Source organism: Somniosus microcephalus, chromosome 10 (assembly GCF_052327205.1).
Source record: "Somniosus microcephalus isolate GS21.2 chromosome 10, FLI_Smic_1.0, whole genome shotgun sequence".
Classification (NCBI taxonomy): Eukaryota; Metazoa; Chordata; class Chondrichthyes; order Squaliformes; family Somniosidae; genus Somniosus; species Somniosus microcephalus.
The window spans coordinates 102,147,786-102,174,542 of record NC_140996.1 but is presented as its reverse complement, the minus strand read 5'-3'; the positions used below and the strand labels follow the sequence as shown (position 1 = coordinate 102,174,542).

The 26,757-nt window shown below is 47.0% G+C and overlaps 1 protein-coding gene across 5 annotated transcripts in view; it reads right to left on the bottom strand.

The window, feature by feature from the left end:
- pcdh17 (protocadherin 17) overlaps nt 1-26,757 on the bottom strand; it is a 154,200-nt gene that overhangs the window by 55,093 nt on the left and 72,350 nt on the right. For 2 of the 5 annotated variants that reach the window (XM_085998653.1, XM_085998651.1), the window contains exon 4: nt 9,583-9,621. The exons of the other annotated variants lie outside the window; for them this stretch is intronic. In XM_085998653.1, the coding sequence (XP_085854779.1) occupies nt 9,583-9,621 (39 nt within the window). The remainder of the gene's footprint in view (nt 1-9,582; nt 9,622-26,757) is intronic. 5 annotated transcript variants of the gene reach the window in all.

Sequence of the window (26,757 nt, the reverse complement as noted above, 5' to 3'; positions counted from 1 at the left end):
AAGAAATTTCTCATCACAGTCCTAAATGTCCCACCTCGTATCCTGAGACTGTGACCCCTCGTTCTAGACCCCCAGCCAGGGGAAACATCCTCCCTGCATCCAGTCTGTCTAGCCCTGTCAGAATTGTATAAGTTTCAATGAGATCCCCTCTCATTCTTCTAAATTCTAGTGAATACAGGCCTAGTCGACCCAATCTCTCCTCATACGACAGTCCTGCCATCCCAGGAATCAGTCTGGTGAACCTTCGCTGCACTCCTTCTATGGCAAGTATATCCTTTCTTAGGTAAGGAGGCCAAAACTGCACACAGTACTCCAGATGTGGTCTCACCAAGGCCCTGTATAACTGTAGTAAGACATCCTTGCTACTATACTCAAATCCACTTGCAATGAAGGCCAACATACCATTTGCCTTCCTAACTGCTTGCTGCACCCACATGTTTGCTTTCAGTGACTGGTGTACAAGGACATCCAGGTCCCTTTGTACATCAACATTTCCCAATTTATCACCATTTAAATAATACTCTGCCTTTCTGTTTTTCCTACCGAAGTGGATAACTTCACATTTATCCACGTTATACTGCAGCTGCCATGTATTTGCCCACTCACTCAACTTGTCTAAATCGCCTTGAAGCCTCTTTGCATCCTCCTCACAACCCCACCTAGTTTCGTGTCGTCAGCAAACTTGGAAATATTACATTTGGTTCCCTCATCCAAATCATTGATATATATTGTGAATAGCTGGGGCTCAAGCACTGATCCCTGCATTACCCCACTAGTCACCGCCTGCCACCCCGAAAAAGACCCATTTATTCCTACTCTCTGTTTCCTGTCTGTTAACCAATTTTCAATCCATGCCAGTATATTACCCTCAATCCCATGTGCTTTAATTTTGCATACTAACCTCTTATGTGGGACTTTATCAAAGGCTTTCTGAAAATCCAAATACACCACATCCACTGGTTCTCCCTTATCTATTCTACCAGTTACATCCTCAAAAAACTCCAGTAGGTTTGTCAAACACGATTTCCCTTTCATAAATCTATGTTGACTTTGTCTAATCCCGATGATATTTTCTAAGTGTCCTGTTATCACATCCTTTATAAGAGGTTCTAGCATTTTCCCTACTACTGATGTTAGGCTAACCAGTCTGTAGTTCCCGGTTTTCACTCTCCCTCCTTTTTTAAATAGTGTGGTTACATTTGCCACCCTCCAATCTGAAGGAACTGTTCCATAATCTATAGAATTTTGGAAGATGACAACCAATGCATCCACTATTTCCATGGCTACCTCTTTTAGTACTCTGGGATGCAGATTATCAGGCCCTGGGGATTTATCGGCTTTCAGTCCCATTAATTTCTCCAGCACTATTTTTTTACTAATACTAATTTCCTTTAATTCCTCCTTCTCACTAGACCCTTGGGTTCCCTAGCATTTCTGGGAAGTTATTTGTGTCCTCTTCCGTGAAGAAAAAAACAAAGTATTTGTTTAATTGCTCTGTCATTTCCTTGTTCCCATTATACATTCTCCCATTTCTGACTGTAAGGGACCTACATTTGTCTTCACTAATCTTTTTCTTTTTACATATTTGTAGAAGCTTTTACAGTCCGCTTTTATGTTCCTTGAAAGTTTACTCTCATACTCTATTTTTCCCCTCTTAATCAATCTCTTGGTCCTTTTTTGCTGAACTCTAAGCTGCTCCCAATCCTCAGGCTTGCTACTTTTTCTGGCAACCTTATATGACTCCTCTTTGGATCTAATACTGTCGGACATGAATCAGTCATTCATGAAAGAAAGACATATGAAATAATACTGAGCGGCCTTTCTGGTGGCGCTGTCCAGGGAGAGTATAAATACTCGGGCACGGGCCCAGCTTGCGCAGGACATTCTTAACAGGAACTAGTGAAGGACACAACTAGACCTCCATGTTGTAAAACAGTTGATTAAAGCTTTGTTTAACACTTAGACCAAGTGCCTAGTAGTTTTCTTACGTCACTATCCTTAATTTCTTTTGTTAGCCATGGTTGGGCTGCTTTTCCTTTTGTGTTTTTGTGCCAGAAAGGAATGTATAACTGTTGCAATTCATGCATTCATTCCTTAAATGTTAGCCATTGCCTATCCACCGGCATGCCTTTTAATGAAGCTCTCCAATCTATCATAGCCAACTCACTCCTCATATCTTCGTAGTTTCCTTTGTTTAGATTTAGGACCCTAGTTTCGGATTGGACTTCTTCACTTTCCATCTTAATAAAGAATTCTGTCATGAGAGGGCAGACAGGGTCTCGGTTCAACGACTCATCTAAAAGACGGCACCTCCAATAGTGCCGCACTCCCTCAGTACTGCACTGCAGTGTCAGCCTGGATTATGTATTCAAATCTCTGAAGTGGGACTTGCACTCACAACCTTCTGACTCAGAGGCAAGAGGGGCTACCACTGAGCCACAGCTGACACTTGGTAAAAACAAGAATGTAACTGACTTGCATAGGCCACAAATGGTCCCAAGTTCAATTCCTTTGCTGCGCTGAGTTAATTGATCTGAGCTGATGCAGCATTCGAGTTCTACAATTGGTCTCATCACCCCTAGGGTGGCGAGGGCAAAAATCAGCAAGGGCTCCCACTCCTAGTCGGAATGCAGTTGCTTCTGCAGGAAACTGCACAGATATGGATGTTGGGTGAGGACAGGTCAGGTGTGCTATGATGCTCCTGTGCTGGAATAGCCTGCTGACAACGACTGTCTGGATTCACACATGAAGAACATGTGAGTACCATGCAGGTATCAACTCTTGCCTCTGAGTCAGGAGGTTGGGGATTCAAGTCCCACTCCATAGATTTGAGCACATATTCCAATTTGATACTTCAGTGCCGTACTGAGGGAGTGCTGCACTGTCAAAGGTGCCATCTTTTGAATGAGACGTTAAACCGAGTCCCTGTCTGCCCTCTTAGGTGGATGTAAAAGATCCTATGGAACTATTTCGAAGAAGAGCAGGAGAGTTCTCCTTGCCATCATTCAACCAACATCACTAAAACAGATTATCTGGTCAATCTCACATTTTTGTGTACAAATTGGCTGCCACATTTCCCTACATTTCAACAGTGACTACACTTCAAAACTACTTAATTGGCTATAAGCACTTTGGGACATCTTGAGGTAGTGAAAGGTGCTATATAAATGCGAGTTATTTCTCTTACTCAAGAATGGGTGAGGTAATTTCAAATGTAACCCAGCCAGAAATCTTCACCTTCGGAAGAGGAGGGGATTAAAATTAGAGGGTAAATACAAAGATTGCTGCTCCTTTAAAAAAGTCTTTCTTCACCCTTCCATGACATGAATATTTCATTTGAATCTATACAAACTGCTGTATTCCCAGCTGCCACTCATCTCCATGTAATGCACTGGTGCATTGAGATAGTATCTGTCTCTGGCTGTCTGAGAAGGAGGGACTGGTGGCTGTATTCTGTTCTCAGTACACACATGAATCTGCTTCATGCTGAATTAAGTCTGAATCAGCTGGCAATTCAATAAATTTGGGGCTAAGCAGGTGTGAAGCACCTGGCAGTCTGAACAGCTTGCAGATAAAGTCGATGTCAATTAGCATCAGGTGGAATCGATTTCAACTGTTTGATTCTCTTAATCATCTGCTAATGATACTGAGAAGCAGTTGGAAAAGCAGAGAACTGTGCACACATATGCCTCATTCCTCATTTCTTCACTTTTCTGTCCCTGATTTTATATTGCGGGTTAGCTCCTGTCTCTGGTGTCAGGACTGCATGAGGGCTGCTGCTGTAGACTGGTGTCAGAGAAACGACGAGCACCTCTCGGCCAATTTTATGGATATACCCTGTCGGCACATAGATTCACCCACCAGAAGCACATGGCAGGACATTGCGGGCAGGCTTTTCATGATTTTCCTTCTATTAATTGATGGAAAATTTCCTGAGGTGTGCCCCTGGAGAGTGAAGCTCTGCACCAGGAAAGTTCATTCGGATGAGACGTTAAACCAAAGCCCCGTCTGCTCCCTCAGGTGGATGTAAAAGTTCACATACCACTATATCCTGCTCTTCTTAGAAATAGTGGCCAATATTTATCCCTCAACCAACATCACAAAAATTATCAGATTATCTGGTCATTTTGACACTGCTGTTTGTGGGACCTTGCTGTGCGCAAATTGGCTGCTGCATTTCCTATATTACAACAGTGACTACATTTCAAAAGTACTTCATTGGCTGTAAAGCGCTTTGGGGTGTCCTGAGGTCAGGAAAGGTGCTATATAAATGCAAGTCTTTCTTTCTTTCATTCATAAAATTGATCCTAGTCTCATGTGGCATTCTACTTCACATCAGCAGTATCTATATATATAAAGCGGCTCTTCTGTCTGTCTGTCCCGATGTCTGTCTGTCTGTCCGTTCTCTATACGTTTGAAAGTTACAGAGCGTACCGACGCGCGCGTCGCCTCAAAAGAAAGCTTGCGATTCCGGACTGGTCATAGGCGTATTTACGTTTCGGCCGGACAAAAATCCCGCCCGCGGTATCCCAAAAACGTTCAGCGTTCCGCTCATTAGCATCTCATTAGCGACCGTGTGACGTCGAGGTCCACCAATCGGACGGCGGGTTCCTTCCTACAGTTGAGTGTCGAGTGACTCGACGATTGACCAATCCTACGCTTCGGTGACCTGGCCGCTCGACCAATCGGTGCGTGTGTGGGCGGGCCTTATCCTTCTGAACCGAGGTGAGTGGCCGCCATCTTGATTTTTCACAATTTTTTCCCCCACACTTTCTGTGTGTTAGGGAACTAAGGTAAATATTTTAATGATGTGTTAGGGAATTAAATAACAATTTAATAGGGGGGGGGGGGGGGGGGAGAGCCTCGGGAAATCGCAGGGGGGGGTGGGGGGGGGGGGGAGAGCCTCGGGAAATCGCGGGGGGGGGAGAGCCTCGGGAAATCGCGGGGAGGGGGGGGGAGAGCCTCGGGAAATCGCGAGGGGGGGAGAGCCTCGGGAAATCGCGGGGGGGGGACGAGCCTCGGGAAATCGCGGGGGGCTCGCGCCGCCCGCACTGACCGCGCATGCGCCGCCCGCACTGACCGCGCATGCGCTGCCCGCCCGCCCACAGCGGCCGTCCATCAGCCGCGCGATACGCGGGGGACCTCAGCTCCGGTCCGTCCCGGCCCGGCCGCTATTGCAACGGCACCGGACCTCAGGCGCTAGGCAGGGGGAGGGGCCGGAGAGAGGGACAGAGGGGAGTGGGGGAGCGGAGGGGCTAGGGAGGGGGTGGGCGAGGGGAGGGGAGGGGAGGGGGTGGGCGAGGGGAGGGGAGGGGCGAGGGGAGGGGGTGGGCTGGGGAGGGGGTGGGCGAGGGGAGGGGAGGGGGTAGGGGAGGGGAGGGGAGGGGAGGGGGGAGGGGAGGGGGTGGGCGAGGGGAGGGGGTGGGGAGGGGAGGGGGTGGGGGAGGGGTGGGGGTGGGGGAGGGGAGGGAGGGAGACAGGGGAGGGAGAGGAGGGGAGGGGAGGGAGAGGAGGGGAGGGAGAGGAGGGGAGGGAGAGGAAGGGGAGGGAGAGAAGGGAGGGGAGGGATGGATAGGACAGGGAGATGACATGACAGGGAGGGGGGGACACACAGGGGCAGGGAGACCAAGCGCCCCAAAATTGCCCTCGCAACGCGGGGCTCCCCAGCTAGTAAGTGTATAAAGCATCATGGGACGTTTTACATTAAAGGTGATATATAAATGCAGGTTATTGTTGTTGTAATGTTGCAAATGTCATTTATTCTTTTTTTACAATTCAGGCAATACTTGCTTTACAATGCTTGCCTTTCAATTTCTACTGCAATTGCGTTACCACTCAGCAAAGGCTCAGTGATAGCACTCTTGCCTCTGAGTCAGATGATTGTTGGGTTCAAACCTCGCTCCAAAGACTTAAGCATGTAAACTAGGCTGGCACTTCAGTGCAGTGCTAAGGAATTATCTGATCATTTAACTCATTGCTGTTTGTGGGTCCTTGCTGTGTGCAAACTGGCACCAATAATTCTTTACATTACAACAGTGACTACACTTTAAAAAAAAAGTACTTTGGCTGTGAAGCACTTTGGGACGTCCTGAGGTCACGTAAGGTGATACAGAAATGCCATTTTTTTAACTGATAGAAAATTGCTTACAGTTGTGCCAAACAGAAGGAATTGCCTCCAACCAGTGGATGGCAAGCACAGCTCTGTACCAGCATGTTGGTGGGCATTGTGTGGAGCTCTGTCGTCTCATAGAAATGTGAGCAGGCAGTGTAACAGATATTCCTAGCTGTACTGTTGCTGAAACGCTGTAGACAAGAGGAACCGAGGGCATTCGTACCAAGGCTGCTGCATTTTCTGCATTGGTGCAACCACACTATAATATTCTTACAAACAAGTACCTGGCTTAATAAGTTAAAAATATTAATTCAAAAAGGTGGATGAGATAAAGTACATCCATCATATCATCTCACATTGAGGTTGTATTATTAGTTCTGCATTCAAGGTGAGTGTTAACCAAAGATTCCCTGAAGAGAATCTGGCTGTTTGAGAAATGGGCAATTTACCAAGCAGATGTTAATAAATAACAAAAACATCTAAAAGAGGATGTCCTTCAAGCTCTGGGTAATTTTTATTTACATAAGTGGGGTGACTATAAAGCTCCAGACAATGTGGCAAAGCAATTAGCAACACTAACCAAAAACTAGGATATGCAATTAGAACAGCAGAGTACAAGTTTACAGAAGCTATGTTAAGGCTTTGCAATTAACTAGTCAAGAAATGCTCCATATGCTGTGTTCAGTTTTAGTTATTACAACACTAAAAAGATACTTGTATTAGAAATGCTTCCAAAAAAAGAGCAATAGCGTTGATCCTAAATCTGAAGTGGATGAGCAAAGAGGAAAGATTAAAGAAGCTTAAGGTGTACAGTCTGGAAAGAAAGCAGTTGAGTGGAATGGGAGGGGGACATTATTGCAGTACAGGAAACTCTTCTTTATCCGGCACCGACGGGACCGGCGTGGTGCCGGTTTATAGAAACAGAAGATAGGAGCAGGGGTAGGCCATTCGGCCCCTCGAGCTTGCTCCGCCATTCAATGCGATCATGGCTGATCATCCAAATTCAGTACTTGGTCCCTGCTTTCTCCCCATATCCCTTGATCCTTTTAGCCTTAAGAAATATATCCAACTCCTTCTTGAATATATTTAATGAATTGGCCTCTACTGCCTTGTGTGGTAGAGAATTCCACAGGTTCACCACTCTCTGGGCGAAGAAATTCCTCCTCATCTCTGTCCTAAATGGCTTACCCCTTATCCTTAAGGCTGTGACCCCTGGTTCTGGACTCCCCAACCATCGGGAACATCCTTCCTGCATCTAGTCTGTCTCGTCCTGTTAGAATTTTATAAGTTTCAATGAGATCCCCTCTCATTCTTCTAAACTCCAGCGAGTACAAGCCCAATCGACCCAATCTCTCCTCATACGTCATTCCTGCCATCCCAGGTATCAGCCTGGTGAATCTTCGCTGCACTCCTTCCATGGCAAGAACATCCTTCCTCAGATAAGGCGACCAAAACTGCACACAATACTCAAGATGTGATCTCACCAAGGCCCTGTACAACTGCAGCAAGACATCCTTGTTCCTGTACTCAAACCGTCTCGCTACGAACGCCAACATACCATTTGCCTTCTTAACCGCCTGCTGCACCTGCATGCTTACCTTCAGCGACTGGTGCACAAGGACGCCCAGGTCTCGTTGCACTTCCCCTTCTCCCAATCTATTGCCATTCAGATAATAATCTGCCTTCTTGTTTTTGACACCAAAGTGGATAACCTCGCATTTATCCACGTTATATTGCATCTGCCATGCTTCTGCCCAATCATCCAACCTGTCCAAATCATACTCGAGTTTTTCGGCATCTTCCTCACAGCACACACACCCACCCAGCTTTGTGTCGTCTGCAAACTTGGAGATATTACATCTAGTTCCCTCGTCCAGATCATTAATATATATTGTGAATAGCTGGGGTCCACGGACCGATCCCTGCGGTACCCCACTAGTCACTGCCTGCCACTCGGAAAAAGAGCCGTTTATTCCAACTCTTTGCTTTCTGTCTGCCAACCAGTTCTCTATCCAAGTCAATACTTTGCCCCCAATCCCATGTGCCTTAACTTTACACGCTAATCTCTTATGCGGGACCTTATCGAAAGCCTTTTGAAAGTCCAAATACACCACATCCACTGGTTCTCCCTTATCTATTTTACCAGTTACATCCTCAAAATTTTTTTATCAAAAAGTCCGGATTACAGAGAGGTATAGTTAAAAGGTACGAGAGCTCCGTACACAGCAACAAATCCAGGCTTCCCTGTTGCTTAGCAACAGGTGCAGGAACTCCGGCCACAGACCAATGGTCCCTGTTGCTTAGCAACAAGTGCAGGAACCCCGGTTACGCAGCCACAGATCCAGGAACGGCCACTAATATGAAGTAAAACTTACCTGAACCTACTCCTGAATTTTGCCGGTTAACAGAGATTTCCGTTTATGTAGGTGCCGGTAAATCGAGAGTTTCCTGTATATGAAATATTCAATGGTATAGATAATGTAAACTAAGATTGCTACTTTAAAGCTTGCCAAGAATATAGAACCAGCGGACGTAAACAGTGAAAGGTGGAATTAGAACAGATATCAGGCAAAATTGTTTAAATAGACAAATTCAGCAAAGCTATATTCCTGGTATGGAGCCTATAACCTTTTGAGAACTCTGCATTCCTCCAACTCTGGTCTCTAGTGCATCCTTCACTCCACCATTGTCAGCCGTGCCTTCAGTTGCCCAGGTCCTAAGCTCTGGAATTCCCTCTCTAAACTTCTCCGCCTCTCCATTCTCTCTTGTCCTTTAAGACCCTCCATAAAACCTACCTCTTTGACCAAGCTTTGGTCACCTGTCCTAATGTCGCCTTCTTTGGCGGTGTCATTTTTTGTCTGATTACACTCCTGTAAAGCGCCGTGGGTCATTTTCCTACGTTGAATGCAAGTTGTTATTGTTGTTGAAGTCTTAATTCAACAAATTGCGGAACAGAGAATTAAACGTGGAGGTCAGTGCTTTTCTGAAAATGTGGCAAGCTGTGAATTGGGTGCCCTAGGTCTTCGTGCTTGATTATCCAGTTCATGCCTCCATCAAGCGAGGCTCCCGGCCTTAAGTGTAGCCTTGCTGCATTTACCCTATAGAGCTGCAAATGTACGGAATAATCTACCAAGCAAGGTAATTGAGGCAAAAACAGAGAGCCGATCCAAAATACAATTAAATACCATATTGGAGAGTGAATGTCCTCGAAGACTTTGATGGGTCGAATGGCCTTTTATCACACTTAACTTTTTGTCATGTATCAATGTTTTGACCATTTTTTCACAGAAAGGATTTGGAAAAATAAATACTTTTATTGCTGGATTTATTTTTAATGCTGGATTTTTAAAAACAATTCTTGCATTTAAAACAAAAGGGTACCCAAAGGGTGGTTCGTATGTTAAACAGAACTTGCTCTTCCCAGAGACTAAACAATAAATGATTTGTTAGCTTCATAAAACACTGCTCACCCACTGTGTTCGAGAAATCTGTGATGTCTGTCTGTCTGTCTGTGAAGCGGGGATTAAAAAGAGAGACACGGATATTAAAAAGTCCATCTACAACAAAAGCTGCAGCTGAGGCACAAAGGCAAGAGAGAAGCAGGCTCAAAGAGATAGAATGTAAAGAAGTTAGTCTGTTTTAAGTCAAGCAAGATGACCCACTGAAGTAGAGCAGCATAATGTGTACATTATTTTCATGTTGCTACACGGAACTAAGTCGTATCAATTGAGCAAAGTGAATCTAAACTTAACTATTGCTCTGTATGTTCACCTTGCTGTGGAATAAAGTAGTTTAATGATTCGAACAAAGTGTGGCCTCATCTAGTGTCAACTTGGTCCTCCTTCTGAGAGACTGAACAAATACAAGTGCAAAAGACAGATATCCAGTTCAGTTTACACCCCAGGGTCCCACTGCCATACAAGTAGATATAGGGCAGTGTGAGTCAACTCCCTTAAAACAAAGAAGTTCATTGGAACAGGAGTAGGCCATTCGGCCCCTCGAGCTTGATCCAACATTCAGTTAGATTATCGCTGATCTGTACGTCAACTTACCCGCCTTTGCTCCATATCCCTTGACATCCTTACCTAACAGAAATCTGTCAATCTCAGTCTTGAAAGTTTCAGTTGACCCAGCATCCACAGCCTACTGGGAGAAAGAGTTTCAGATTTACACTGCCCTTTGTATGAAAAAGTGCTTCCTGATTTCACTCCTGAATGGCCTGGCTCTAATTTACGAATGCTCAGGTCACTTAAGGAAGTGACTGACATGACTGAACACGAGAAAATATCTATAGCAGACCTGAATTCGTAACATTTTTTCTTTGCTCTTAAGCGATAGTCAACCTCAAGTGACAATGAAAAATTACATCAACTTCATGAAGTATCCTATTGACAGTACTTGTATTATGCGCTTCATTTAATATATATTTCAAAACAGGGAAACAGATAGTGACCAACGGTTATACTACTGCTGCAGAGGAACACAAGTTTACAAATATGATCTTTATACTTTCGAGGTCACGAAAGTGGGTAATGTATGTCAGCCACTTAATTTGCTGTCAGAGTAATGTAGAACAGGAGGGAAAAGCAATTGCGACCAAATACACAAAAATGGTTGGAAGATACTGCTAGTGATCTGAAACAGTAGAAGGATGGATCCATGAGAAAACCAGAATCATCAGGAGTAAAATGCTAGATCTGGAAGCTTATACAAGGAATGAAAGTGCAGACCTAAATTGGACTGAGATTTGGTCAGAGTCTGGAGATAGTCAGTAGATATAGTTAGAAAGTTCAGAAAAGAGAAATTACAGAATAGAGGGAAGGGGCCTTTGCTAGTCAGGGAGGATTTAACTGTGCGAGACAAAAGGCTTGTCCCTGGAAAGGGAAATGTCACAATCTGTTTGGGTGGAACTCGGAGATAACAAGAGTAGGAAAACTATCCTGGATAATGGTTATTGTCAAAGTGAACAAGTTGATATGGAACAGTGTAGACAAATATGGGAGGCCGAGAACCGATGTAAAGCTGTGTTTATAAATAACTCCCATTGTCTGGGAAGAATAGAGAACACCTCTGGGGGAGAGAAATCCATGAACTAAGGTAGGCCAGGACTGTTTTTTGATCCAGTATGTAAGTTAGTGCAGCAGAGCAGATGCCTTATATATTTAGTATTAAGTAATAAATCAAAAAAACTGCTAGCATCATATGTCGAGGAACATTAAGTACAACAAATAATAATGTAATACAGATTAGTACTCAGAACAAAAATTAAAATGGCTGACCTCAGAGCAGTAAAGTACAGACCTACACAGCTGAAATTAGGAAAGAAAGAAGTAAAGGAAATGTTTTTAGAGGAAATTTGAAACAAAGTCAGGCAGCAGTGACTGCAGCTAGCTATTGTGGTGCAATCTTTATGGAAAGGCAGACAGTGGGAATTGCCGGCCCACAGACTAAATCAGCAACAGCAAAAGTACCCGACAGTGAGGGTGTGCAATTTACGAAGGCCCATGAAAAATAAAGTACTGTCATCAAAAATACAGATGACTGCCAGAAGAAAGGTTGTATTTATACAGCGACTTTCACGTCCCAAAGCACTTCACAATCCCTGAAGTATTTTGAAGTGTAGTCACTGTTGTAATATAGGAAATGCAGCAGTGAATTTATGCACAGCAAGCTCCCACAAAAGCAATTTGATAAATAACCAGATAATCTGTTTCTGGTGGTGTTGGTTGAGGGATAATTGTTGGCCAGAACACCTGGGAGAACTCCCTGCTCTTCAAATAGTGCCATGGGACCTTTTACAGCCACCTGAGAGGGCAAATGGGATCTTGGTTTAGCGTCTTATCCAAAGGGTGACACTTCCGACAGTGGAGTGCTCCCTCAGTACTGCACTGGAGTGTCATTACTCGATTCTTTACTGAAGTCTCTGGAGTGGGGTTTAAACCACTGGGCCAAGAGCACTAAAAACATAAGAGGGGTCATTTTACAAACACGTGCTACCGGCAGTGAACGTCACCCATCAGTCGTGCACACCAGAAAATTAATGGTGCAAAATAGTGGGAAGTGCGCCTCAGATTTCCTGATTTTTGCAGATGGCATAGATATTACAAGGATGGGCCTGCTTCACCACTGGGAACTGAGTGAAATCCAATCCAATCTGATGGAATCAAAGCCTACTTTCTCTCGTAGCTGTGAATGTCAACTATATTGTGCACATCAATAAAAAAGGAAGGTTGGGATGGGAATAGGGCCATTAAGGGATAGACAGGATAATACCACAGGTAACGATAGAGGGATGGCAGAAATATTAAATAATTATTTTGCTTCAGTATTTACCAGGGAGATAGAACAGGTGGACTTGACATTGGATGATGAGATTAGTAATGAGATAAGTGCATTCAAATTAAAAAGAGGGGGTATATTAAATAAACTAATCAAACTCAAAGAGGATAAAACTTCTGGTCCGGATCGATTGCATCCATGCATTTTAAAATAATCTAGGGAAGAGATAGCAGAGGCATTACTACACATATTTAATAATTTGTTAGAAAAAGGTGTAGTGCCAGAAGACTGGCGGATATTCAAGAAGGGGGATAGAACATGTCCAGTGAATTATAGAGCAGTCAGCTTAACATCGGCGGTAGGAAAAATAATCGAATCCCTACTAAAGAAGAAAATAGAAGAACATCTAGAAACCAAAAATATAAGGAACAGTCAGCAAGGATTTCCAACCTCATTGAATTTTTTGAAGAGGTAACAGAGAGAGTAGACAATGGTAATGCAGTAGATGTAATTTATGTAGATTTTCAAAAGGCCTTCAATAAGGTACCCCATTATAGACTGATGAATAAGGTCAGGGAATACGGAGTCAGGAGACAAGTAGCAGAAAAGACAGCTAATACAATAGCAAAATACAGCTAGCTGGCTTCAAGACAAAATGCAGAGAGTAGGGGTAAAGGGTAGCTATTCATAGCAGCAGAAGGTGGGTAGTGGTGTTCCACAAGGATCAGTGCTGAGACCACCGCTGTTCACAATTTATATTAACGATTTAGACTTTGGAATCAAAAACACAATTTCTAAATTTACGGATGACACCAAAATGGGGGGCATAGTCAATACTGAGGAGGAGTGCAACAAGTTACAGGAGGACATTAATAAACTTGCAGAATGGGCAAGCAATTGGCAAATGAAGTTCAACACAGATAAATGTAAGGTATTACATTTTGGTAGGAAGAATAGGGAGGTCACTTATTACTTGGAGGGTGCGAGTCTAGGTGGGATAGAGGAACAAAGTGATCTCGGAGTACAAAGACATAAATCACCAAAATTTGCGACACAGGTTAGCAAGGTCAAACACTAGGGTTTATTTCTAGAGGGATAGAATTGAAAAGTAGGGAAGTTATGCTAAACCTGTACCAAACCTTGGTTAGACCACGTTTGGTCGCCATATTATAAAAAGGATATAGAGGCACCGGAGAGGGTACAGAGAAGATTTACAAGGATGATACCAGAAATGCGAGATTATAGCTGTCAGGAAATGATGAACAGGCTGGGTCTCTTCTCTCTTGAAAAAAGGCTGAGGGATGACCTAATAGAGGTCTTTAAAATGATGAAAGGTTTTGATAGAGTGGATACAGAGAGAATGTTTCCACTTGTGGGGAAGAGCATAACTAGAGGCCATCAATATAAGATAGTCAGCAAGAAATCAAATAGGGAATTCAGAAGAAACTTCTTTACCCAGAGAGTGGTGAGAATGTGAAACTCGCTACCACAGGGAGTGGTTAAAGCGAATAGTATAGATGCATTTAAGGGGAGGCTAGACAAGCATATGAGGGAAAAGGGAATAGAGGGTTATGTTGCTAGATTTAGATGAGGAAAGATAGGAGGAGGCTCGAGTGGAGTATAAATGCCGGCATGGACTGGATGGGCCAAATGGCCTGTTTCTGTGCCGTATATCCTATGTAATCCTATGTATTCAACATTCTATTTTACCAAATATTCTTATTGCAAAATGGCATGGATAGTCTAAAAGATAAAGAAAGAGTGCTAATCAATGTTTTAAATATACTGTAATTTATTTTGTATTATTAATTTGAACTACAACCACTCAGATACTTTATGAGATGTGTTAACCACCTGTAATATATTACTCTCAATACACATTGAAAATTTCTATGTCAGGTTTTGTCAATGGGCAAATTCCTAATTAAAGGTGTCAACAGCTGACGCTTCGCTGCTGTAATCTCAAGGAAATCCTGTTTACACATGTAAACATGATTTCTGCTGCATTTCCAGTGAAGTTGCAGCAGTGGAGCGGAAGCAGCTCTGAGGAACTTACCGTCCCTTGTTAAATGCATGTCACGTAATGTTAGGTGACAGGCCCTCCACTGTTAATCTGATTTGGTAGCGAGACCTGGCAATCAGCTCCAGTGCCAGGCAACGTTCCCGTTAAGCTACACAGCTGTGCAGTGCTCTGGAGGTCCCACGCAGGCTGGTCAGCGGCTTTTGAGTGGAAAAACCACGCATGTGCGGAAATTTGAATGGGCCATGCAACCCGTTAAAGGGGCCATATATCCCCCAAAATTTTCAGGAACATTGGTACCAAGTCACTGGATTTGAGATTACGTTGTGTCATTTAAATCATTCTGGAGTCTATTCTGTTCCGATCAAACCCCAGAAAATTTGTTGTCAATGTAGCCGTCCTCTGAGTGTGCAGCAAGCCTTCCCATGACTGACTGTGCAAATGGAATGCCTTTCAGCATTACCACTCCCCCCTAGACCACAGAGGCTCTTTCCCACATGCCAAGCATGAGAACAACAAAGCAGGCTGTCATCCCAACTCGACTGAGCAAGAGCTCAGGTCCGAGGAAAGGAATGACCTTTTCCCCTACAAGGAGCAGAAATTCAGGACTCATGAGTGCAGTGAACTTGCTCCTTGCCGTCCCCCACCCCACCCAACACTTGGAAGAAACATGTATTCAGAGAGTGAAGTGAACACCCTCTAAGCCCCCACCCCACTGAACATAAACTCAGGCCTAGGAGTGTAGTGAACTCACTCTAGGCCTTCTGCTCAAACCCCCACCCCACCACCAAGCAGAAAGTTGGGGTCTGAGGGAGCTACAGATAACTCAACCTCCCCTCCCCGTTGAGAGAGTTAGCTGACCACTGCCTTTCCTCTGTCTGGCCCCATAATCTGGAAGGTTCGAAAATTTCTGCACAACCCCAGAACAGAAGAATAGCATTATTTTTAAAGATGGTTTTGGAACATTACAGAAGAAATCTGCAAAAAGGATAAAAGTGTGGTTGGGCCAAACAGAAGAATTTCAAAAGAGTTAAATTAAGGAAGAGATTTTGGACTGTTTTAAGGAATATTGAACAAAAGGGATTTAAAATAAAAATCCCAGGGAGATTTGGCTGGTTTGATAAGACATGTTCAGGCTTGCAAAAGACTGGGACAAAGGGGAGGAGAGTGGGCCCCCGAGTTTGGATATTGGACTGTCTAAGAAATGTCCAGGGCCACCCCAGTTTTACATAAGGACAATGAAGCCTGTTTTCCCGCCGAGAATTCGCAGAGCCAGGTATTGAATAAACAGGACATATCCCCAGCAATACAAAGGGAGGAACATTAGCCCTACAGGTTACCACAAACAAACCACAGTCCAAAACCAATTAAAGAGATTGACAAACGTGTTGCATTTTAAAACTGGTTTCAAGGCAATCCTGAAACCAGTTAAAGGCCGATTAAGTTTAGATGAGCCATCCCCTAAACTGGTTAAGTTTGGATGGGCCATCCCCGAAGCTCGTTAAAGTTTTAAAACACATTAAAAATAACGAGCCCGCCAAATTTAACAAAGAAAGCTGAGATTTGGCGGTCAGATAAGCCAGGCCCCAATTTAGTATAATTGAGGCCTGCCTGTTCAGTTCAAGCAGCACAGTTCGTTCGTCAGCTCGTCAGAAGGTCAGCTCAGAAAACAGAAGTTCAAGTTCAGCCAACCAGCTCAAGAGAAAGATCATCATCGGAGACTTGAAGGAAGAAAGAAGAAAGAGAGATCGTGCAACCAAAGGCCTACAGAAACCAACAACCGCCAATATTACCACCAACCAGGTAATATTGGGCCACCGCGATCAACAAGAAACCAACCGCTGAAAAACTCACAAACCAAAGAATTGTTTCTACTCTACAGGCTAGTCTGACTTACCCCTGGGTAAGATTTGGACATAAAAGACCCTAAAACTAGCCCTAACCAAAGAAAATTGGGTACTTACCTGACAGATCCAACAGCGCGACTAACCGCATCAGCGGACCAACCCAAACTGAAGACCCAACGCAGGTGCAGTCTTCTACCACGTCCGAGGTACGGCAGGCACCAACCGCCATAACTAATGAGAACCCCGAAATCATGAACCTCTACAACTGTTAAGAAAGTCGTTTTGGTGAGCATTTCCTGGTCCTCTGGATTCCAGCCTAGCTAGTGTAGTGGGGTTGGGAGGGTAAGGGATTTTATGTATTGTAATTATCCCTCGCTTATTCGGTGTGTTCCCCACCCCTTTTAAAGTATAAGTTTTATTGTATTGTATATTTTCCTGTCTCAAAATAAAGATCTGAATTCTTTTTGACTAACCCAGGTGTCTATTGCAAGTTTATTACAACCCCCAAATAAGTCCAAAGTCTAGAACAAAAGGGAGTGGGAGCGATTTGAACCGCTCAAAGGAGTCAGAGGTGAAGCTGACAAACAACCAGCACACACCACCCCTTACATCATGGCGACTGCAGCAGGACTTTGGCAAAAGGGAAGTAATGCAATAGACCCCGTGTTTGATGAAAGGACAAAGATGGAAGAAAAGATTTCCTGTTACGTTTTTGAGAAGGTGAATATCACCAAGAAGTGGGTGACCAGTCTGTTGCGTGCTGGGCGTCCCATGGACGCTGCAGCCAAATGGACTGAGAGCAAGGCTCATAAGAAGTCGGTAGAGAAGGCCATCTGGTTGGTCTGTGCCCTACGACAGATCCAGCTTTTAGACCAGCAGGTGAAAGCTTTGACAGCAGAGCTGCAGGAGGCAGCCAAACTGTCTCAGGCAAGAGCTTTAGCAGGGGAGGAAATATTGCAGGAATTACAAGCGCAGAATCAAGAGAAATTGCAGCTAGTAGAGAAACACAGAAACAGACATGAGTATTTTCGGTGTCAAGTCACCGAAGCAAAAGGAAATGAGCTGGTACTGAAAGAGGAGAACGCTCGCCTAACCAGACAGTTAAGGGAACAGGAGGAGCAGTATAGGAATATAAAGGCAGCTTATCAAGTAGCAAGCACAAGGGATTTTGAAGCGGGAGATCACGGCCCGGGTAGACCTGGAAGTAGAAGTTGAAACTGTGCAGACGTCACCTGTGGCGCGGGGGAGCAACTCGGTTGGGCAGCAGGAGGGACAAGCAATCTGTAGGGAAGACAGGGAGAAGTGCACACCACTGCCACCTGTGGCGCCGGGTTTTGACTCGGTTTGGCAGCAAGCAGAAGTGGGCAAACAATTGCAGGAAAGGTCGGAGCCGGGGCCGATGTAACCGACTCGACAGCAAAAGTTTGGCCCACCCGGGGATGGTGGGGGCCTGGGGCCCCTTGAAAGCCAGTTTGTGATTCCCCATGGGACCCAACAGCTTAGGGCTATGGTAAGCCACTTGAGTAAGCTCACCCACAAGGGAGATCCCTCAGTCCACCTTTTGGAAGTGGAACAAGCAGCAGGCATTAATGAGTGCGACGACTCAGAAATGGCCAAGATGCTCCTGTTCACCTTGGATGGCAAGCTGTACCAGTCCCTCTCTGCTGAGTGCAAGAAGGGACAGGGAGGGTACGCTGCCCTCTGGGATTAAGTTCTGGAGGCGATGGGGATGAATGATGGTAGTCCGTTCTCCCGGGTGGAGAAGAGTACCCAGTTAGCAGGGGAGACCCCACAGGCTTTCGCAGACAGGCTGTGGCCTGTGTACAGGAGTGCCTGTAATGGGGACCTCGACCGGGCTAACTTGAACCAGGATGAATTGGCTCACTGGCTCCGAAGTCTGGTGGCAAACAGCTTGCCACGGATCAGAGCCAAGGCTGAGCTGTGGTTCGACCCAAAGGGTCCCCAAGTCACCGAGGAGACAGTGGTCAGACAACTGACCCTGGCTTACCACAACGGTAGCGGGGTAGAATACCACAAGCTAAAGGGAAAGTGCATGAGTTAAAACCCAGCCAGGGTAAGAAGGAATGGCACCAGGAAGGGGGTAACCCTTCCGATGTGAGGCGTAACTGCTTTGGGCGCGGGAAGAGTGGGCATTGGAGAAGGGACTGTAAAAATCCTTGGAAGGATAGTGCAGGAAAGAGTGCCCCAGCTCCCGCCCCAAAGGCAGAAACACCGACCTCTCCCCCCACAGTAGCTTCAATAGTAGCTGCACTTCGAGTTTTGTTGGCTGGCCCAGGGCAGGTAGCCACAGCCACGGGTGCTTTAACTCCACCTGCCCCCCAGTTAACACAGACTTATGACTAGAGCCAGCGCAGCCTGTCTATCTGTGTCCCCTTGAGTAGGATGTATGGAAAAGACCGCTTGTTAGGATGGAGGTGGAAAAGGTAAAAGGGACCTATCTGTTGGACACGGGAGCTTCAAGCACCATAGTCTACTCAGATAACCCCGCTACCTCACCTCTGTCTAACGGGGTCCCGTACAGCATAGTGGGGTTCACAGGTAATGAGCAGGTTGGCTCATTCTCTATCCCGCTGTCGATTCATTTAGGAGCACTCCACACCAAGTGGACTTGTGTTCTAATGAAGTGGGAGCAGGAAGGGAAAGGGATCCTGGGGCTGATTTTATCATAGGCCACCGGATGCTAGTGGATCTTAGGAACCACTGTCTGTGGGGAGCATGCACCGGCAAAGAGAGTGAAGTGGCAGTTATCCCAGGGAAACAGGGCAAGGGGACCTTGTGTACCCCTAAAGCCCAAGGAGGGTTACGACCTCGAGCAAATGGTCAGTAACACGCCAGTGGAGTACCAGGCATTTGTGCGAGCACACCTCGGCGCATTTGCAACTCACAAGCATGATTGTGGGAGGGTGAACGGGGTCGAAGTGAGTGTAGATGGGGACCCCATGACCCGACCACAAAAGCAGTATCATTTCCCCAAAGAGGCAGAGAAGGACATGGAAACGGCCATGACCTCTCTGGTCAAACAGGGGGTATTGAGACCAATAGCCACCCATGTAAACTCTCCGTTGTGGCCGGTTAGGAAACCGGACAACTCCTGGAGAGCCATGGTGCACTATCGGGTGCTCAATAGGAACATCCCCGCCCGTGCACCCACGGTAGCAGCCGTCGCCGACCTCATAGGAACTATTCCAGCCTCCTCGACCACCTTCACAGTGCTGGATATTTCCAACGGGTTTTGGTCCATCCCTCTACGGAGAGAGGACCAGTACAAGTTCGCCTTTACGTTCAAGGGCCAACAGTACACCTGGAACTGCCTACCACAGGGGTTCCACAACAGCCCCAGCATCTTCCATCAGTGTATGGCAGATTGCTTAAAAGGTTTCAGCCGACCCCGACAGTTAGTTCAGTATGTGGACGACCTGCGCCTATTCACTGATGAAGGAGAGGAACACGGTCCACTACTAGCTGAACTGCTGGAGTTGCTGAAGCAGGAAGGGTTTAAGGTAAACCCCAAGAAGGTACAGATCGGCCAAAAGGAACAGATCGGCCAAAAGGGAGTAAAGTTCCTAGGGCTGGCTGTACGAGCAGGAGAAAGGGCCATAGATAAAGCCAGAAGGGAAGCAGTACAGGAGCTACCAGCCCCCAGTACAGTGACAGGAGTGAGATCCTTTTTAGGGCTAACAGGGTACTGCAGGGATTTTATTGAAGATTACGCCGCCACAGCAGCCCCTCTGCTCCGACTCCTACACAAGGGAGTGGAGTAGGTTTGGGATGAGGGTTGCGAGGCGGCATTTGTAAGCCTCAAGAAAAATCTGCAGACCGCACCAGCTCTAGGGGCCATTGATGGGGAAAAAGAGTTTTTCTTGGAGGTAGCAGCCAGCGGGGACAGTCTGAGGGCAGTGCTGCTCCAGGAGCGGCACAGTCAGCTGAGACCAGTGGTTTACTCCTCCAGAATACTCAGAGGTAGAAAAGGGCTATTCCAACTGTGAGAGGCATCTCCTTGCCACTCACTGAGCTGTGAAAAGGTAATTGATCTTCACAGGCACCTCGCCCATCATCCTCCTCACCCATCACACGCCCACCCAGATGCTCCTAGATGGGAGAATTAAAGATGGGACAGTGAGCAGCGCCCGCATTGCTCGCTGGACCCTGCTTCTCTCCCAGATGGATCTAAGGGTGAAAGGTCTCTGCGAGCCCAAGCTCACAGCCAACATGATCTATCCAGGGACGGCCCACAGGCGTTCTGTTGAAGGGTTATGGGAAGTAGACATAGGTTTTCGGGCCGGGATACACCCCACAGGCCGCAAAATCTATGTGGATGGTTCCAGCACAGTATCTGCTGGGAAATGACTCACAGGGTGTGGAGTTTATGACCCAGGGGCAGACATTGCCCTGGCAATTAAACTCCCCAGCACCATGAGCGCCCAGCAGGCTGAACTGTCCGTGGTAGTGTACGTGGTTACACACCCAGAGAAATTCCCTACCCCATACACAATTTGCTCGGACAGCATGTTCACATGCAATGCGTGTACGGAATACCTGGCCATCTGGTCCCGTCGGGGATACACCTCCGCCGATGGGAGACCTCTGGCCATCAAGCCTCTGCTGGAGAAAATTATGACAGCAGTAGGGAAAGAAGGGAAGGTCTTTATCCACAAGGTCAAGTCCCATTCAAAGACAGGGCCCTTGAGGGAGGGGAATCAAAGGATGGACGAATTGGCCAAGCAAGGAGCTAGGGAAGGAGAGTTTTGGGACCCCCATCAGACAGGGTCGGTAGCCGCAATCCGGGACAAGGGAGGCACACAAGGGGTAGCCTTGGTCCCGGACCTAAAGCAGGCCCAGGTACGGGATCCCATCCTCAGAGCCGTCCTGGACGTGCTCACAAAAGGGGAGAAGGTAGAGGGCCCATACGGTACAGCAGCCATCACCGTCAAGGAAGGCATGCTGTTCAGCGGGGAGCAATGGGTAGTGCCGCAGCAGTACAGAAGGGAATTCCTCCAGCTGGTCCATGAGGGTCCAGGAGCGGGGCATCCCGGGTCTGAGGCCACCTGGCAGAGGGTGGAACAGGCAGGATGGTGGCCAGGACTGAGGGAACAGGTCTGCGAGTTCTCTGCCGACTGTCTGGTGTGTGCTGCCAATATCCCTGACCCCCAGAAAAGGAAGGTATCTTTGGGACACATCAGGAGGGTAGAGGGACCATGGCAGTCGATCCAGATCGATTACATCGGGCCCCTACCCACCGCCCAGGGAGGCTACAAGTATTGCCTAGTCCTGGTGGATGTGTTCTCGAAGTGGGTAGAGCTTTTCGCTGCCGTACAGCTACCGCGTTGGGTACAGCCAAGATCCTGGTCAGGGAAGTGTTCTCATGATGGGGACTCCCACAGTATGTGGAGTCTGACCAAGGGAGTCACTTTAACAGACAGGTCATGCAGAAGACCCTTATGGTACTCGGCATTAAAGGGAAATGGCACGTCGCCTACAACCCACAGTCATCGGGTCCTGTAGAGCGTTTAAACCGTACCATCAAGGAAAAGTTGAGAAAGGAAACGGGAGACTCACCCAAGAAGTGGGTGGAGGTCTTACCGTTGGTCTTGATGGGGATCTGAGCCAGCCAGTCAAAGAGCACGGGGTATTCCCCACACGAGCTGATGACTGGCAGGGTTATGCGGACCCCCACCCATGTGCTAGCCCCGGTGCTGACAGAAGGTCAGCTCAGGGAGGTGAACCGGGACAGTTTTGTCAGAAATCTGTTTGAACACCTCAAACAGATTCACTGGCAGGCTGCTAGTAACATGGGAAAGCAGCATCGGAGTAACCGATTGCTGCTGGAACCCAACAGGCACCACGAGTGGGAGATAGGGGATCAGGTCATGGTAAGAAACTTTGCCCGGTTGGGAAGTTTTGAACCATTGTATAGGAAACTTTGTGCTATCCGGCACCAACGGGACCGAGCTGTTGCCGTCCCATCAAAACTGCCGGACAAACAAGCGCTAATGTTGAAACATATGGAGGTTTTGAGCTCCATATCTGGCAACAAACCCTGTAGCTTAGCAACAGCTTCAGCGAGACCTTGCAGAGCCTGACTGGTGAAAAAAAAGCAACGAAAAGAAAAAAAACCGAACAAAACGGCTCCTGATTTTTGCCGGTGGCTCCAGCATTCCGGACAGTTAACCTCCGGATAAACCAAAGTTTCCTGTATATGGGTCCAAACAGCATTGTGGACAAGGCAAGTCCCATGGTGTATGCCATGAAGATGCCCCGCCGCACAAAGTGGTTCCACATTAATCAGTGCAAGGCGGAGAGGGGAGAACGGTCAGCAAGGGTTAACTGCACTAAGGCTAGAGAGCAGCCGCCTGCAGCTGTGACAGACTCACAGACCGCAAAGGTGGGGGCAGTGACGTGTGTGACTGGAGAGGCCCTCCCACCAATTAAGTGGGATTCAGGTACACTCCCAGTAGTCGGAGCTTTAAGAAGGTCTCCTCGCACACCACAGCCCAAACTACCTTGGTCACCTGAGTATCATTTTAGAGTACAGTCCAGCCCCAGGAGAACCCTTAACAAAAGGGGAAAACCCAAGGTCAGGGACAAGTCTAGGGATACGGATCCCCAGACTACAGCCTCCAAAGGTGAGGGACTCACAGGAGAGGTAGTGTTGGGAAAAGAGAGAGAGAAGGATCCCCAGCCTGTGGCATCAGGCTGCGAGGAACCCACAGGACAGGATAGGGATTCGGCAGCCACAAAGAAGGGGGTAGTGTGTTGCAGCTCAGGAAGGCACATTCCCCTGGTTAACTGGGAGTCAGGAAAACTCCCAGTTGTGTTAAGAAGGACTCTCCGAGTCTGGTGGCACAGGTCACCTTACGCCCAGCCGTACAAGCTGCCCAGATTCCACAAAAGGTACAGGCCTAACAGGAATTAGCCTGGCCGTCCGGAGACGGGTGGCGGATGTATATAGCTTTTCTGAAGTATTTTAAGTGTGTTTTTACAGTTTGGAAGTTTGGGATTTTTAGTGGTTTCATTTTGGTTTTGTGATAAGTTTAAGTTTTTGAATTTTGATAACTGTGTCAGGCCAGAGAACCTTCGAGGGACATGGCTATTTTGTTTGTGAGTCCCTACAGAGAGGAAATCGGGATGAGGAAGGTTCTGCTCCTGCTCGCCCTGGTAGGGGTGAGCCTCAGTGATCGAGGAGACATGGAGAACTCCCATATCTATGGGTGCTCGGGAGAGAGAGCACTGATCGTTACCGCAGGGGGTGGCGAACGGGGTGTGGAGGAACTCGCCATCGACTTCCACGAGGGAAGGTGGCTGGGGTCTAACTCGATTCAGTACTCCAGCCAGACCAGGTTCACGTACGGGGAGGCCTCCATCCCGTGCCCCAGGCTACAGATCGTTGCTACAAGGGTCAGTGTCACCGTGGGGAAACGTGTGTGTTTGACGTGCAAGGGACAGATTCCCTTGGATAGGTGGTGGTGGCTCAGAAAGCTGAGCAAGGATATAGGAAACTCCGCAGTCGATTGGGGAACGATTGGGGAACAATACCCATTGGACGATTACAGGGGCCCGATGGGGATTGAATGTGTGCTGGGACAAGTGGTGTGAACCGGATCAGGGGATTTATGTCTGTATGTGGGGTTCAGAGAAGGTCTGCCCCACAGGCATATCCATCATTTTCCACCGGCAATGGCAAGATGCCGGGGAGGGGATGGAGTGGGATTCCAGCCTGCATGCATGCCCACACTCTCCGATCCCAGTGAATGCCACTGAATTTGTGACCCGCCCCCGAAAGCCCCTGCCCACGACCACAACATCACGGACTATAGTCCAGAGGTGTCCTACCACCACCAAGGGACCAGGGAATGGATTAGTCCTAGTACCAACAGATAAGTTGCTGTACCAGGGGGTACACTATGCAGTGGCCTCAGTGATCCTGAACCTGACCGAGGTGCACTTACCTGAGTGGTGCCCGAAAGAGACAGAACGGTTGTACCAAGCCCTGTTGAAGGAAATGTTTAGAAAGTTTTATGAGTTCAACTTTGCCAATGTGGACAAAGCAAAACTGTACAGTTTTCATCCTGAACATAATATGGGCGCGGTGAGACAAAGAAGGGGAACCTAGAATGATGTTTTCACAGCTTATAGTACAGGATCCTCAGTGATAAACAGCCTAGATGATATAGAGCTGCAAATTCAGATAAATGGTTTAAAGACACAGTTAAGAAAACTCCTAACAGAGGAGAACACAGTGGTAGGCTCGGAGCTACATGAGGACCAGGCCATGACGGTCCATTTAAAGGAGATTATAGCTGAGCTGGAAAGACACGCCAAAACATTAAATGCACTTATACGGGAGGACAGGAATGCTTCGAATCAAGCTGCACAGAATGCGGTGTGCGTGCTATACGGGGCATGGTTGCTGGGCGAGGGCCGCAGCAACCTGGAGGATTTAAAACAAGGTTTAGTCCCCTCCTGGATTAGCAACAAGCACCTCGCAGCCCTCCACCCGTTTAGTAATTCGCTGAGCCCGTGTCAGCTCCGGCTAGCTTCTGAAGCCTACCCTGTCCCAGTGGATTGTGGACGTTCCAATCACACTATCATGGGGATAGTAGTGAGGATGCCGGTCATGGGTGGGACAGCCCGACTCGCACCGGTATACAGGGTGGAGAACATTGGGATCATTCAAGGGGGTGCACACGTCTGTTTTGCAGAGGTCCCACCTTATGTCATAAAGTGGGAGCACGCTACATAGATACATAGAAGATAGGAGCAGGAGTAGGCCATTCGGCCCTTCGAGCCTGCTCCGCCATTCAATGAGATCATGGCTGATCATCCAAATTCAGTACCCGGTCCCTGCCTTCTCCCCATATCCCTTGATCCCTTTAGCCTTAAGAAATATATCCAACTCTTTCTTGAATATACTTAATGAACTGGCCTCCACCGCCCTCTGTGGCAGAGAATTCCACAGGTTCACCACTCTCTGGGTGAAGAAATTCCTCCTCATTTCAGTCCTAAATGGCTTACCCCTTATCCTTAGACTATGACCCCTGGTTCTGGACTCCCCGGCCATCAGAAACATCCTTCCTGCATCTAGTCTGTCCAGGCCTGACAGAATTTTATAGGTTTCGATGAGATCCCCTCTCAATCTTCTAAACTCCAGTGAGTATAAGCCCAATCGACACAGTCTCTCCTCATATGTCATTCCTGCCATCCCAGGTATCAGCCTGGTGAATCTTCGCTGCACTCCTTCCATGGCAAGAACGTCCTTCCTCAGGTAAGGCGACCAAAACTGCACACAATACTCAAGGTGTGGTCTCACCAAGGCCCTGTACAACTGCAGCAAGACATCCTTGTTCTTGTACTCGAACCCTCTTGCTACGAAGGCCAACATACCATTTGCCTTCTTAACCGCCTGCTGCACCTGCATGCTTCAGCGACTGGTGTACAAGAACACCCAGGTCTCTTTGCACTTCCCCTTCTCCCAATCTATTACCATTCAAATAATAATCTGCCTTCCTGTTTTTGCCACCAAAGTGGATAACCTCACATTTATCCACATTATAGTGCATTTGCCATGTTTCTGCCCAATCACCCAACCTGTCCAAATCGTGCTGGAGTTTCACGACATCCTCCTCACAGCATATCCTCCCCCCCAGCTTTGTGTCGTCTGCAAATTTGGAGATATTACATCCAATTCCCTCGTCCAGATCCTTAATATATATTGTGAACAGCTGGGGTCCTAGGACCGATCCTTGCGGTACCCCACTAGTCACTGCCTGCCACTCAGAAAATGACCCGTTTATTCCAACTCTTTGCTTTCTGTCCGCCAACCAGTTCTCTATCCAAGTCAATACCTTGCCCCCAATCCCATGTGCCTTAATTTTGCACACTAATCTCTTATGCGGGACCTTATCGAAAGCCTTCTGAAAGTCCAAATACACCACATCCACTGGTTCTCCCTTATCTATTTTACCAGTTACATCCTCAAAAAATTCCAGTAGATTAGTCAAGCATGATTTACCTTTTGTAAATCCATGTTGACTTTGTCCGATCCAGTCACTGCTTTCCAAGTGCTCTGCTATTACATCTTTTATAATGGACTCTAGCATTTTCCCCACTACCGATGTCAAGCTTACCGGTCTATAATTCCCCGCCTTTTCTCTACCACCTTTTTTGAATAGTGGGGTAACATTAGCTACCCGCCAATCCATGGGTACCGTTCCAGAGTCTATCGAGTTCTGGAAGATGACCAGCAATGCATCTACTATTTCTAGGGCCACTTGCTTAAGTACCCTGGGATGTAGATTATCAGGCCCTGGGGATTTATCGACCTTCAGTCCCATCAATTTTCCTAACACCATTTCCCTACAAATACTGATTTCTTTCAGTTCCACCCTTTCATCAGACCCTATGTTCCCCGGCATCTCTGGGAAGTTATTTGTGTCCTCCTTTGTGAAGACAGAACCAAAATATGTATTTAGTTGGTCTGC